The 14,423-nt window shown below is 42.1% G+C and overlaps 2 protein-coding genes across 8 annotated transcripts in view; one reads left to right on the forward strand and one right to left on the reverse strand.

The window, feature by feature from the left end:
- The window catches only part of grid2ipb (glutamate receptor, ionotropic, delta 2 (Grid2) interacting protein, b), a 39,227-nt gene extending 35,840 nt beyond the window's left edge, over positions 1-3,387 (forward strand). The window contains 1 exon segment of the mRNA XM_013273721.3: positions 256-3,387. Within this exon segment, the coding sequence (XP_013129175.3) occupies positions 256-327 (72 nt within the window). The 3' untranslated portion in view covers positions 328-3,387.
- Positions 3,388-4,299: 912 nt separating this feature from the next.
- arhgap17a (Rho GTPase activating protein 17a) overlaps positions 4,300-14,423 on the reverse strand; it is a 33,369-nt gene continuing 23,245 nt past the window's right edge. For 2 of the 7 annotated variants that reach the window (XM_005448103.4, XM_005448101.4), the window contains 10 exons: positions 13,603-13,714; positions 13,239-13,320; positions 12,771-12,851; positions 12,560-12,673; positions 12,257-12,348; positions 10,790-10,937; positions 10,308-10,586; positions 9,350-9,498; positions 8,335-8,874; positions 4,300-6,664 (listed from right to left, as the gene is read on the reverse strand). In XM_005448103.4, coding sequence (XP_005448160.1) covers positions 6,504-6,664; positions 8,335-8,874; positions 9,350-9,498; positions 10,308-10,586; positions 10,790-10,937; positions 12,257-12,348; positions 12,560-12,673; positions 12,771-12,851; positions 13,239-13,320; positions 13,603-13,714 — 1,758 coding nt within the window. In that variant the 3' untranslated portion in view covers positions 4,300-6,503. Of the gene's footprint in view, positions 6,665-8,213; positions 8,234-8,334; positions 8,875-9,349; positions 9,499-10,307; positions 10,587-10,789; positions 10,938-12,256; positions 12,349-12,559; positions 12,674-12,770; positions 12,852-13,238; positions 13,321-13,602; positions 13,715-14,423 lie in introns of all 7 variants that reach the window. The other 5 variants (XM_019362789.2, XM_005448104.4, XM_025909620.1 and 2 more) reach the window with 4 other exon arrangements.

A 14,423-nucleotide genomic window follows, 5' to 3' on the forward strand; every position in this document is an offset into this window, starting at 1 on the left:
GCAAGGCTAAATTTGACTTGTTCCAGAAGGTGACAGGCATATTTTGGATATATTCAGCAGGCGTGTGACAGACTCAAACCTACTAAACAATGAGGCATTCAAACAGTGCTCTCACACAGACCGGCTGCCTGCAGCTATAAACTGATTAGGCTGCAAAGGGGTGCTGTCTATGGAATAAATGAATGTGCTCTAAATCTGGAAATAATGGGGTAAAATGAGTATAAATCAGAGGAGATTATGGTTTTTCTCTTGCAGAGAGCTCTCAGTGAGATCCAGACTCCAGAAAACCCCAGAAGCCCCAGACTGTCTTCCCCTTTGGCCTGGTAGAAGCAAGAAATGCGGGCAGATGTCGGGCCAAACCGAAAAGGCCGGCTGGCTCAGTTTTCACTCTGCTCTCCGTAACCAAAGTGCCAAGCTCACACGCAGACACTCAAACCAACGGGAACAGAGACCACGTCATCTATAGCAAACACAATGGAAATGCGCTGTATCTGTATGTAGATAAACCACAAGTTAACGAGTGCCCCGTGTGCAGCAGTGCTATTACTTCAGGTGCTGGTAGAGCAGGACTATTCAGGTGTCCACAGATCAATAGGAACTCCACAGCACGCACGCAATACTCCCGCCAGTTATTAACATTATTTACATCTCTTTTTAATGCGCATTAATTGGTAAATTTGTAAAGATTGTTAGAAGGAAGCCTTTTAAGGACCTTGATTGTGATGCTGCATTAAAGTGAGGTTTAAGCAATGACAACAACTGGTATGACTATTTACATGTTTATTATACGACTATATAAAGTTTATATTTTCTATCAGATCATATTTGAAAATTGTAAAGACGAAGCATAAATGTAGGCTGATGACAGTTATCTGGACTCAAGATGACTGACAGGTGTAGTTCAGTGTTAGTGTTTGATGGTGCGCTCACTGCCTCCCATACAGCAGGATATATTTTAAACATTCAGAAATAGTAGACGGTAGGAGTTTTTAAACAATTTATGTCCAAATTGTGAATCTAGAACATAAATTGTATGACTTGTAGTCATATTTATTTCCTTTACTGTGAATTTAAATGACATCTATGATGAAAATCCTATTTTTTTTCTCTCCTGATAGAGGCGAGTTAAAGTCACACACACCCAGCTCTGGTCCTAAAGTGTTGAGGATCTGATGTCTATGGAAGCAAAGCAAGGGGCTAAAAAATTTAAGTGTTATTAATATTTTAATTTTTCTTCTTCTTGTTATTATTATTATTATTATTATTAAATATGTTAAAATAACTCAAACCAAATGTCAAAATTCATCTTGCAGTAAAGAAAAAAATTTGTCATTTGAACAAACAAACAAACAGATGTGAAGAGAATTCTTTGGCCTGCATCCTTTAAGGTTACATTGTTACTTATGTCACTCAAGTGTAAAAACTCTACCATGACAGCTCGCAATCAATTTTTCGCCTTTGAATTGTTGCGTTGAAGACTTGGATGGAAATAAAACGGCAGTAAGATGGAGTCTGTCTGCTATCAGTTTGCGATTGAAGGGAGTCAAGCTGGCAATCACATGAAATCTGTTGATGTCCAAATTCACATAAAACAAAAATTAACTACTTGTATTCCCAGTCCAGCCAGAAGCCCATAAATTCCTCCACCACTGGTGACGTAGTTGCTGCAGGTTGGTGATTTAACTGCAAATCAAATAGGTGCTGGGCAACCTTACAAGAAGATAAACAGAATACAACCAATTGGCAAACAGTTGAGTCGAGTTCCCTACTGCAAAGAGACACCTCACAGATGAGTTGTGCACACTGGCATAGACTGACTCAGAGTCAGTGTAACGTGCAATCTGTCTGCGTTTATAAATTAGATGCAGACTGCAATTGCTTGGAGACATGTTGCCTCACACCAGGCAACCAGTCTCCAAACAATTGCAGTCTCCTTGTGACTCCTCAGCAGCTGGTCACTGCAACTTACAATCCATTGCTACATGGGAAACAAAATGTTATTGCAATTCAGTACAATCACCGGGCAATTACCAGTTTCTTTTCTAGTCGCAAGAATTATCGTCTCATTTTTACTCTAGTGTGACTAAGTCATTAGTATATCTAATACAAAATGCAAAGATTATCTAAATGAATTTAAAAGATTCTAAAGCAACGACTAAAAATGTGATATTTAAATTTCAATAATAGGGATTATGCTGTGATTACGATCATTTATTCAGTTGGTCAATGACACATTAGTCACTGAGCTGGGTGATCATGGCTGATTTCTCTTGAGCGGGGATGACATACGTCACTCCATGTCTCCACGCAGTACACCTGGACTCACCATCAGAAAACACATCACCGTCCAAATGCAGCCCGTTTGCAGCCGAACTAAAGCCTGTGAACATCCACTCGGATTCATCCAGCATCGCTGCTGTTCTCCCTGTGAGGACTCGGTGGAATCCACATTCATTTGCACATTTGTTTTGAGTGTTCCGAGCGATGTTTTGCAAACAATGCTGCACCTTTTACGGCCCGCCATCTGCACATCGTCAAATTCTGTAGTTTCAGAGCATGTGGGTGATTAGTGTCCTTTTTGTTGTTGGCTGTACTCAAAGGTGAAAGCCAGCTTCATTGTGAAGCGTGAGCTGTTTGCTTCTGGCAGAGAGGACGGCTAATGGTTGTGCACTTTGTCGAGCCTTTCTAGTGTTCTGAACGCATCTCTGCTCCAACAAGTGGGCGGCCTCTGGATGAATGCGCGTCAAAGGGATGTGCGGGGAGGAAAAACACACTGTAAATGGACATTTCCTGCTTTTCTGGTTGTCATGGTGATGTCATGACTCCTCTACAGTACAGTGTACCTGTAGCTGTGTTGTATTTCTGTTTATGAACTATTGAAATTGTAAATTCATTGTTTTTTGCTATGCACTGCTCATCATTTCTTTCTTTTTTCTTTCTTTTTTTAAAAAATTGTATTCCCCTGTCCTCCAAGTCCCAGTTCATTTTCTTATTCAAGAGTGTCACCAGGAAATTACCGTTTTATTTATTCTTAATGCATAGCTTTAGTCAGGCTCACGAGGTGACTGTGACCTTGTAAAAAAAAATAAATATAAATAAAAAATACACTCCTAGCTGCTACAGGTGTAGTAACGGTGTTTCTCGTCCCCGTCATTTGCATGTCGGTGCAGTTAATGTATAAAAGATGTGCAGCTGGTAGCATTTACCCTCCCTGGATATTTAGGTTTAAATACACTTCAGTTAGTCTAGTTAGGTTAACTTATTGGTTCTCTTTTATAACTGTTTTATATGTTTTCATGAAAAGTTGCTCATGTTTTGTGATCATTTTACCTTTCTGTTTGCTTTCAGATGGAGGATATGTTTAAAATGTTTTAAATAAAAAAAAAATGCCTGAAAGTAACGCTGTTTGATTTACCTGTGCATTCAGGTGATAGGTTTAGAGAGTGACCCACGTGTTGAACGCCCATTATTATCAGCTGATAGCAGATATACAAGTATCAACATAAATCAGTCCATGTGCAAAATTCTGCTGTAAAAGGAAGAAAGCATATCAAGTATCATAAATCGATCTGCTGATAGACAGCTGTGTTACTGTGGCCGTGATAAAACACAGAGCTCCACCAGCAGCAGCACCTGACGTGACTGTGGAAACCCTCTCCACTCTTCCTCCAGACTTTAGTCAATTTAAAATGTACTTTCATCTGAAAAGGGAACAACTTAGCGACAGTTTGGTTGTGTTTTTGGTGGCTTGATATTAGGAACGTGACAGCAGCGTGATGGAGGCTCTTGATGCACTTACACCAGCTTTAATCCACTCCTCGTGAAGCTCTCCCAACTTCTTCAATCGACTTTTTCCAACAATCCTCTCAGGGCTGCAGTCATCCCTGTTGCTTGTGCGCCTTTTCCCCTTCCAGTCGTCTTTCCATTAATATCCTCTGTGGCAGCATTCTGAAGTCAGGCTTCTGTGGCTTACCCTCCTCGTGGAAAGTGCAGATGGTCGTCATCTAAACAGCTCAGTCTACAGTCAACTGAACTATTTTAATGACCCAAATAATCTTATTTCAGTTTAACCTGATTGTTTTAGCATACTTGCATATAGCCCTTCAGTGGCAACAGAAAAAAAAAAATGTTTATAGGTAACATTTTAATGCATTTTTTAAAAAAGCTTTTTAATCAGTGACATTAGCAATTTGTTCCCCTTTTTAAAATCATATTATAGGAATATTTTAACCCTCATTCTTTAAGGCTGTTATAGGAGAAGAGTCGAGGCACAAGACAATCAACCTGGAGCAGATTTAAATAGTTTCTTCATATACTTTATTTTCTTTGGAAAGGAAAGCATTCATATTACATGTTTTTTCCCATATTTAAGCTCACCAGACAGCATACATATAAAACTATGGAACTTAAAAATGCAGCATCATTATCATCATTTCTAGTTTAATGGCATTTGTTTGTTCTCTCGATGCACAAGGATAAGGCAGCAAGGTACAAGAGCGCACAGAGAGAGAAAGGAGGGGATCGTAATGCTTTGATTGTCTCTGAAAAACACAACTCGACTTCTTTTCAGGGCAACTGCAGCATCCAAGACTTTCTCACCTGGTACCATGTTGGGTCAGCTCTCTAGAAACCAAAATCTGCATTTATCATAGGCCAAAAAATAATAATAACAATAAAGCAAAGTTTACACAGAAAATACAACAAAGCCATTTAAAATAAAAAACAAAAAACAAAAACAGACCTGGCAAAAATCTAACACCACATCACTACTGAGATATCACAGCACTGTGTTCACTCAGCTCAGTGGGAAAGACAGAGAGAGGGAAGAAAACCAAGCCCTCTATAACAGAGTTCACTAGAAAACCACTCAATGAGTCTGGCCTGCGCTCAAGTGCAAAATCAGCTCTTTATGCATCTTTCTGCTCAGGGTGATGTTTCACTACATTCGCTCACGCTCAGCCCCGCTGTGTGTAATGCCCTGGCGAACGCCGGAGAGCACACTAAGATAGACTGGAGAAACAGAAAGGCAAAAAATACTGACTGCATTCAGGCTGGGAGGGTCAGGTCGACCCCTGCTACGTCTGCTTAGAAAACCCAAAACACATTTAAATACACAACTTCTGCAGAACAATGCAGAAGCGCACAGTTTCTTATCGGACACGGCCTGAAACATACCCGCTACCGACACAGCTTCTTAGAAATACTGTAGTACTAGAAGGGAATACCTCCCGTCCCCCATACAGTAAATGCGTATTTCATAGTTCTGGGAGGAACCAATAAGGCATGGTGCATATTTAAAGACTGCATTAAAGATGTCAAGCCACTAGGGAATGTATTTTTGTTTTAAATTGGTAAATAAATACAGGCAGGAGGAAAAAGAAATAAAAGTATGGGTTTCCATATAAAGGGGGAGAAAAGGGTAAGTTAAGTGTTTGAGACGACTGGAAACCTGCAGTCACAGCTACACTTCAACTGTTTTGGTTTCTAGTCCATCCACCTTTTAAAAATACAACTTATTTATTTCTTGATCTAAGGCCATGTTCAACACTGAAAAATACACACAGGAAAACCCCACCTCACACCAAATACACCACCCCACTGTGCTCTTTTATATTGCTGTAACACAGTCTCTAACAGCAGTGCTGGTCCAACATCTGCCCTTCGTTTCTGCTACGCTCTTCTTTGACGATTGTCTGGAGCTTGATCTGCAGGGAGTGCGGTGTAAAGACAGAGGGGCCGGTACATGTCGCAGGGTGAAGGCTTTGTATCACGAGTCTCCCTGCAAAAATCACATCTGGCAACATCATGGAGGTCGAGAAGACTGTCGGGAAGCGAGTGCCGATGGCCACACGAACTGCACTAAACAACAGTAGAAATAGTGGAAAACACCAATCGCATGTGGACGCTACCTCCGTTGTCAGACTAAGAAACCAAAAATTTGCCATTTACATGACTATCACTGCTTCTAGATTTCCTAGCACACCATTTTCACACATGAATTAAATTAAAAACAGAATGAAGCAAAGGAGCTGGGGGTTGCAAAGTGGCTTGCAGATGAGATCCTTTAGCTGATGTGAGCTGTGATCAGCTCAGTTCTGTTAATTTATAGTGATGTTTTACCCTTTTTAGCTTAAAGATGTGTTATATAATCAATAACTATACTGACTAAGCTGTAGTTATGACTTTTATAAAAGTGAAGACAACCAGTAGTAATGCGCTAGCTTACCCCCTATAATAATGTGATGTTAAAGTGTGTGTGTAGTAGTTGGTATAAATACTAATAGAGCTCGCATATAATAAACTAGCATGTCAAAGGTTAATCATGTGGCTGGAGAAATGTTTTATGTATTTTGCTGACAGGAAGCTGTTTGACCTCCATGATGGCCGCCATTAGTTTGTTGTCCTTCATGACCAGGCACAGAGGGAGAGGGTCATCTTTTATACGAGGGCTGCAGATATGGGCTGGAGAGGAGACTAAAGGAGGTGTGAGAGGAGGCGCCTCCTTATAGGACAGTGCTCTCGCTCTCCAGGTCACAGTCTTTAGGAAGAGGCGGCGAGGAGGAGGAGGAGGAGGAGAAGGCGGTGGCAGTCGGCAGCTGCTGGTCTACTGCCGTGAAGTCGGGGACCAAAGCTCGACTCAAACCTTTGAAATTAATCACCGGATCTACAAAGCGGGACAGATGATGGAGGACAGATTAGTTGCGGTGAGGAAACATGTAAGCTTAGTCACAATAGCAAATAATCTTTAGATAAAAGGAGATGCGTGTGGTAACAGCTGAAACAGATAGCTCCACTTACTGTTTATGTTAGCAAGGGACTGCAAATGTGTTTCCCATGCACATAGGAATTCATATAAAACTCTACATAAACATCCCAAAAAGATAAATGCCCACAGGACAAACAGCAGCCATAATGGCAAACACGTGCCCGACGTATGAAAACACTTAAAGCTGCAGCAGAGCAGTCAAACTGTGTCATATTTTCCGTAGATTAAAACTAAACTGCAGCAGAGGTTTGGCAAGTGAGGAGTTCTCCAGCCAGCAGGTGGCGCTGTGCAACAGAGACTGAGGAGCAGCAGTGCGACAAAGCAGTGGAAGCAGAGAGAAAATGTAAAGTCTGGAAAGATGTTTCTGTTTCATTTTAGCTGGAAAACTCTTATTTGCATTTGTATGCAATTAATAAAAGTAGGGCATTACAGTGTTTGAGGGTGGATGGAGGGGTGGACATGATTCTGAATACTGGAAACACAAACATGCATGTTAGAGATGCACATGCGTTAAAAAAACAATACAAAAAAAAAAAAAATGGGGAACCAGCTTTAAAACTCCACAACACGGATCACTTCATATTTCTGAAAATCTGAACGGAGTTTCCCGGACAGTGAAGGGTTTGAAAGCCTCGCCTAAGAGCTGATCAGAGTTTCAAACCCTTTTGTTTGTAATTACACAGTGACAGATGAAAATGACTCGTGGGCAATAACAGCTCTGATGCCAGACTGCCGCATTACCCGTAGTGAGACATCCACTTCTGGAAACATGTTTTTGAGAAGCAGTGGAAGATAAAGTGAACAGTTTAATCGAGTCCATCAGTGTGAAGCTGTCAGGTGTCTTTCCGTGTTAATGGAAAAAACACAACATTTTTAAAGCTCGTGCACAAACATAAGCCAAAAAATTTGGTGGAAAGATTTTAATGATTCGTGTTTCACCTCCAGGTATTTCTTTATATACTGGAGTAGCTAGCAAAGTCTGTATGGTACAGAAGAAGAGGACATTTAACCAATCCAACCTGCGGGAGGTGCTTAGAAAACGTGGGGTGAAATGTGTCTCAATGACTCGAATGAATGGCCCGCTATAAGTAGGTAAAGATCAGTGAGGCTATATTCCCTCTATACTTTGCAACTCAACTGATGAATTGAAGTTTGAGTGTTTAAAAACACAACATTTTCTCTTTTTTTTTTTAAAGATCTCAAGAGGAACAAATATTATCTGCTGATTTCTTCCTTATCATTTGACTGGACGCAGCAAGTGCAACCGTATCAAATATCTGCTTTTCACATCAGAAGTGGGTTTCTCACTAAAATCCATCACGGGACAGTCGTGCATCAAAGCTGGTTTAAAAAAAAAGATGTGAAAGAGCCGGCAGGCTGTGATGATGATATATATTTAAAAGAAAAAAAAAAAGAGTGCTACTGCAAGTGTCAATTATCAACAAACCTCACAAGTGTGTCTTTAACCTGCAGAGGTATTACAGTGAAGAGTGTTAGAATTACAGTACATTAGTATTAGGTTAGTAATGACACTATTACACACACTTCACATAAGAAACGGTACCCACCCATCATCTTGGTGCAGATCCCGTTGGTCTCATTGGTCACTGTGGTGGGTTGGGGCGGCGGGGGGATGCTGGGTCTGTTCCGTGGTTTGGGGACAGGCCGTGGCCGGGGAAGCGAGCCCGACTGGTAGGGAGATGGAGATGGGGATGGAGGGGTAACTGCATCCTGGCTGTTAGTGCAGGGTGGAGGGGTGTCTGGAGGGGTTGGGGTTCCTGGGGGTGAGGGGTCGGTGCTGTGCTGGTCCCCGCTGGGCTGGCCGAGGGATGCGGGCTGCACAGAGGGATTGGCCTGCGTCGGAGGTTCTGGGGGCGGATGGCTCGGCGCCTGGATCGGGGGCTGGTTACTCGAATGGCGCCGATGTGTGGCACTTGGATGTGAGGTGGGGGAGGTTACAGAGGTGGACGAGTGGCCAGACAGGGGTCTGGGGGTGGAACTGAAAGTCTGGGAGGAGCCAGAGGATGAGGCGTAGTTTACAGAATTACAGGGCTGACTGGGTGGAGGGTTTGTGGGTTTGGGAGGAGCAGGAGCCTGCTTCTTGGTACCTGGAAGCAGAAGGTAAACTGCCATTATTGGGGGGGAAACATAAATAAAAGTCCAAAAGTATACATACTATATCCATCTGTATAAGAAAATCTAGGCCCCAGTCCCACAGGCTTAGACACCTTCTGCCAACCACAGGTCATGAGGGAAAGACGTGCATTCCCTGATCGATTGTGAGTAGCTGCTGGAACCTGAAGTGGCCCATTAGAGGAACTGTAATTCTTTGGGACTTGGGTACTGGCTTAATTTTTCACTAGCCGTCAATCTCATACCATCTCCAAGAGCCATACAAACAGTGATGGTCTCACCTTAAAGTCTGTTTGCATAGGTCTGGCTATTCAGAGGGAGGAATTATGGGAATTCAACCCATGCAGAAGCTGTACCGATGTCCTAAACATATTTAGATCTTTATTTAATTAATATTTCTAAGCAATGAATGACTAATTTTTTGCACCACTTCAGGGTGTAGACTCTTACCTCTGCGCATCATATGTGGACTGGGCCCCATGGATCCAGCCCCCGGGGTTCCAGTGCCCAGCTGGCCAGCAGCCTGGCTGCCTCCTCCAGAGCCATTCCTCTGGAGAGCAGGGGTTGGGGTGGATGTAGAGTCACGTAGCTTTGGGCTGCTTAAGAGAAAGAACACACACACCAAAAAAAAAAAAGAAAAGCTTTAAACCATCAAGTTGGCTGAAACTGAGTAGCACATATGCAACAGCATCCAGCCTTGAATGTTTTTAAGAGCTATTAAAGTAGATCCAGATTTATTTTAGTAGTAGCAAACCCCTCTCCTGTGCTGCGTAGTATGTGCCACAAATATAATCTGGGAGGCTCATCTAAATTTGCTTTCCCAGTGGAGTCTGTAGAGCCAAAAATGCTGAACTGAATAGTGTCATCTGTCTGAAAACGAATGTTGTCTTTTCAGCAACTAAATCAAAGACACTCGTTCAGTCTTTGCATAACAGGCGCCAATGTCCAGGCTTTTCAAAGCAGTTTGAGCCAGTTAGTGCGAGTTTCCTGCTGATTCTAGTGATTTGGGGAGGAAAGCAGAGGGATGGGAAGTCAAGAGGCCCTGAGAGCGACTGTTGGTGGAATGACAGAGGCCATTGTTGTGCCATTTCAGTGGGCTGACTTCAGAGTCGTCTGCATAGCTGCAACTGGTGGTGGCGTAAGAAAACTTGTGGTTTTGTTAGAGAAACCACCAGCTGAACTATGGTGACCAAGAGAAGAGCTGGTGTCTGTGAGATGCCAGTGAGCCATGCATTAATAAACCTCTCCACTTTACGCAACTAATCAGACTGACGTTGTGTGTTTACCGACAATTCACTAATGTCTTCCTGCAGTTTGAACCCTGAAAACATAAAAGCATGCATGTGTGCTTGTAAGGCATGCTACGTTTTTGCCACCAGCAGCAGAGATGCAGGGAAACACCTCTTACCTGAGCTCCTCTGTGTGCTGGGCTAGAAGCTGCTGAGCAGCTGCAAGAGCAGCAAGACCCTGTGCCAAACTTTGCTGGAAAGGATCAGACCCTGAACCCCCAGGTGAAGCTTGTGACTGGGGCTCAGTCGAGGCCTGGGGAACCTGCCCGGCCCCGTGTCCCTGTCCCTGAGCCTCCACGGGGGGTAAAGGAGGCTGGAAAGCAGGTGAAGTGTGCTGCTTTCTACCTAAAGTGTTACTGCCTCTACGAAGGGTGTGGTCCGAGTGCTTGTTAGTGGTACTACACAGGGATAGCAGGGAGACGGTGAAGGAGAGAAACAAAAACCACCAAAAGAGATTCATGATTAGGGCAGAATCACCACGGCATAACGAGAAAAGTGACCGGATTATTTACACCAACATTATCTAGAAGCATAAGAAAGCAGCTGGATTAAAAGGCACAAATTAATCAGAGTGATCAGTGAGCAACTTCTGGAGGATTACTTGTCTTTGCGCCCTGTGTCGTTCTCTGGTCCCACCATGCTGCCAGGTCTCTTCCTTTCAATGGTGCCAGAGTCATAATCTAAGTGATTGTTGTGGTTGGATGCAGGTGTGGGCATCACAAACATGCCAGAAACATTGAACTCCACGTCTATAAAAACACAGTTAAGAAAAACAGGTTAAACTGTGTAAAGAAAGAGTGCAGGTGGGTGTTATAGCGCCCCCTTTTGGTTAAATAAACGGCAAAAGAACAATTTAACGGAAATTTAACGTTATTCACTGTAATGCACAGAAAGTTCAATCAATCCACATTTGCATTCTTTACTTTAGACTAGCTGTGACCTGTGATAGAGGGAGAACCTAACTGAACAAGACCATGGAGGTCTCGGGTCATTAGCCAAGCTTATTAGACTGAAACAGAAAACAAGCCGAAAACACTCATTTTTATGTGCAAGAAGAAGCAGATGTTGCCAGATGACAGATGTTTACTTTGTTTATTCTGACACAAACATTAGCCTATTATTCAGTTTATACTAGGCTGGAATGCGCCAAAAACCCTTCATAAGCTGCTCGAAAACACATAATTCAAATGTAACTGAACAGAATTAAGAATCAAAGATTTGCCTGAAAGTGTTTGTCTAAAGACTGTGAAAGGAGTTTCCACAAACAGAGTCAGCAATTTACCAAAGTCCTTATTATTGTGAGGTGATAGCTCCCACTGTCTCATCATCCCTCTCTGTATGTGCACCAGAGATGCTCAATTATGGCAACACTAGTAATATATCATCTCTGCCTAAGATACAGGCCCTCAACAGAGACTAAAAGAGAGGCTTTAACTAACCTGCCTGTGCAACCCAAGACAAATACGCAGCTGTCTCAGAACTTTACATACATCCAACATGGGTATAAATGTTATGGTAATTTCTGGCTTTTCATGATTTTGTTGAACAGTTTTTTTCCAGGGTGCAATGATTGCACAGCATCCATCCTTAATGACTTTAAAAAACAAGAATTGGGTGCACAAGTCTTTGGGATATTCTCGAATCCACCAAAAGCACCTGGTCGAGGTGTGACTCTCTACGGGAGAGTACACCAAATATTAGTGGGGGCGTGTGTTTATTTAACCCAGTATGCAAACTATTGACTCTGTTACATATTAACAGTAAGAGGGAGTTTTACTTTCATTTATTTCTTCAGTTCACTGGATATGGTGAGCGTTTAAAGCAACTTCTATGTATATGACATTCAATAAAAGACATCTTCCAGCCAGCCTCTAAAGTACAAAAAACTGTTTGACCATGGTCATCTTATCTCAGTCCCCATTCACTCCTGATTATCGGTCTTGCAAGGCAATCAATATCAGCTGCCTTCACCATGACTCCCTCATATACTGATAGGACTAATGGCTACAAAGAAGGTAAATAAGGTCAGACTGAAAATAAGCAGCTATAGAGGAAACCCAAGACCTACCCTCAGGAAAGAACCAGTCAGCATGTTGGATAATGGGCTCAACAATGGCCACCACGTGCACAGAGGTAGCTGCAGCCATCTCAGCCAGACTCCTGGGTGTGCATACATAGATGTGCAAAAATTAGATGCTTTCTGACATAATGAGGGATAAACTGAAATAAGCTCAAATAACAGACTATCGTTTCTACGTTTTCTTCACCACCCTAGACTAGGCTCTGACCTCCCAGACACTGTTACATCTCTCTTGTTTTAAACATGACTGACAAGTAAACTACAACAGATTATTCTGTCTTGCCCGCTCACCCTTCAGTCTTGGCCCAGAGCAAATTGGGTCCCAGGACAATAGAAATGTTGCTAGGAGTCATTTTGTTCAGCTCGCTCTCCTGAGCCAGTTTGGCCAAAAACTTCACCAGATACCTAAAAGAAAACATGGAGGGCAGAGAGGTGAGAATAGTCTCACACGACAGAGGAAACAGAAGCAAAATCAGCCCCTATGTAGGTTTCAGCGACTGACCTCAGGTTGTTTTTGTTGTTCTTTGGTAGTTTATCACATACAACCCAGAGCGCCTGGAGCCGTTTGTCTGGGTCTGACACACTAGAATGATAGAAGAAAGTAGACAAATAACAGCAGCTCATTACTTATGGAAGACCTAAGAAGCCAAAAATATCCATAAAAAATATATATTTCAAATGCACCAAAATAAAAGCATTAAAATGAAATTATTTATAGGTGTCACATGGCAAATTTAAAACTACCCTGCTTTTTTTTTTTCTTATCAAATTCATTTGAGAGTTTTTGTCATCATTCTCCCTTCTCACATTATACAGGAAACTTAAAGAAAAGGTGATACAGAGGTATATTAAAAACCTTTGATTACATGTTTATTTATGAATGAACAGGGGAAAAATGAATGGAAAGTAAAACTTGAATCTGTAATGTGCTGTGCAAAGATAGATTCAGCAGGACTATTTAGAGCCTTGCCTGGATGCCTGGATCCATTCATCATAAAGCTGGAAGGTCATTAGAGGTTCAGGGAGTTCCCTCAGGTAGGACTTTAGTGCTCCTGTAACCACACGTGCACAATATTTTCATTTTAAAACACTATTACAGGCAAAAATGTAGCTGAAATAAAATCGAGCTGCTACGTCATTTATCAGTTAGAATGGTGAAGAGTGAAATTGACCTATCCCTGAGTTTGTCACTGAAATATGAAGAAGAAAATACAAAGTTTGAAAGAAACATTAATTATAATAAACAGCAAATATTTGCTTGCTTTTCAGATTTTGGTCGAAATTTTATACTGAGAGATACAACAGCTGAAGAACGGTGCTGGTTTGGAACGTACCAGCGACAGCGTGGGGGTCAGAGTAGAACTCCTCCAGCTGTGAAGTGGAACAGTCGAGCGCCGCCTTTAGCTTCTTTAACTTGGATGCCCCTGCTGCAATTCTGAATAGACCCTGACACACACAGAGACACACACAGTTACAGACGGACTCTGTATCCACTACGTATACTCCCTCTGCCAGCTGCACATAATGAAACCTTAAAGCAGGCAAACAAACACACCCACCAGTCACACATAGCGAGCTATTTACTTTGACACATAAACAAAGGCTGTCTTCACACCATAATGACACAGACTGGACTCACAGGGGAATGAATTGGGAAACAAATAATGTGCTTTGGAGTTAACACTTGCCCTCTTCCCTCCCTCCCTTTTTGCACAATCACGGGGGAAACAAAACCTTCTGATTTATGGACAGGAGACGAGCACGTCCCAGCACATTGTATTCTAAATTTGTATCAGGGTGGAGACGTAAACATTTCATAAGTCATCGCGTTCACCATAACATGGCGACCATTTCTCTGGAACAGCGTTACGGAAAATCATTCGCAATTTGCCCATCTCCTTAGATGTTCGTGTAAACAAACAATTAAAAGCTTAGTTTCAATTTTCTCAATGACCAGTCGACCCGTTTATGCCAGCTACTGCTCCATGTCACTTCTAATTAAAATGCCAGCAATACTTTCACTTCACTGGTTAAAACGAGTAATAAAGAAAAAGCTAATAAGCTCATCAAACTAGATAAGAATTGATTTCTAAAACGAGCATCGACAACTTATCAAAAGCATTAAAAAGAGGCTGTACTAAAACCTCTTATAGAA

The sequence above is a fragment of the Oreochromis niloticus genome, linkage group LG8 (assembly GCF_001858045.2).
Source record: "Oreochromis niloticus isolate F11D_XX linkage group LG8, O_niloticus_UMD_NMBU, whole genome shotgun sequence".
In the NCBI taxonomy this organism is placed as follows: domain Eukaryota; kingdom Metazoa; phylum Chordata; class Actinopteri; order Cichliformes; family Cichlidae; genus Oreochromis; species Oreochromis niloticus.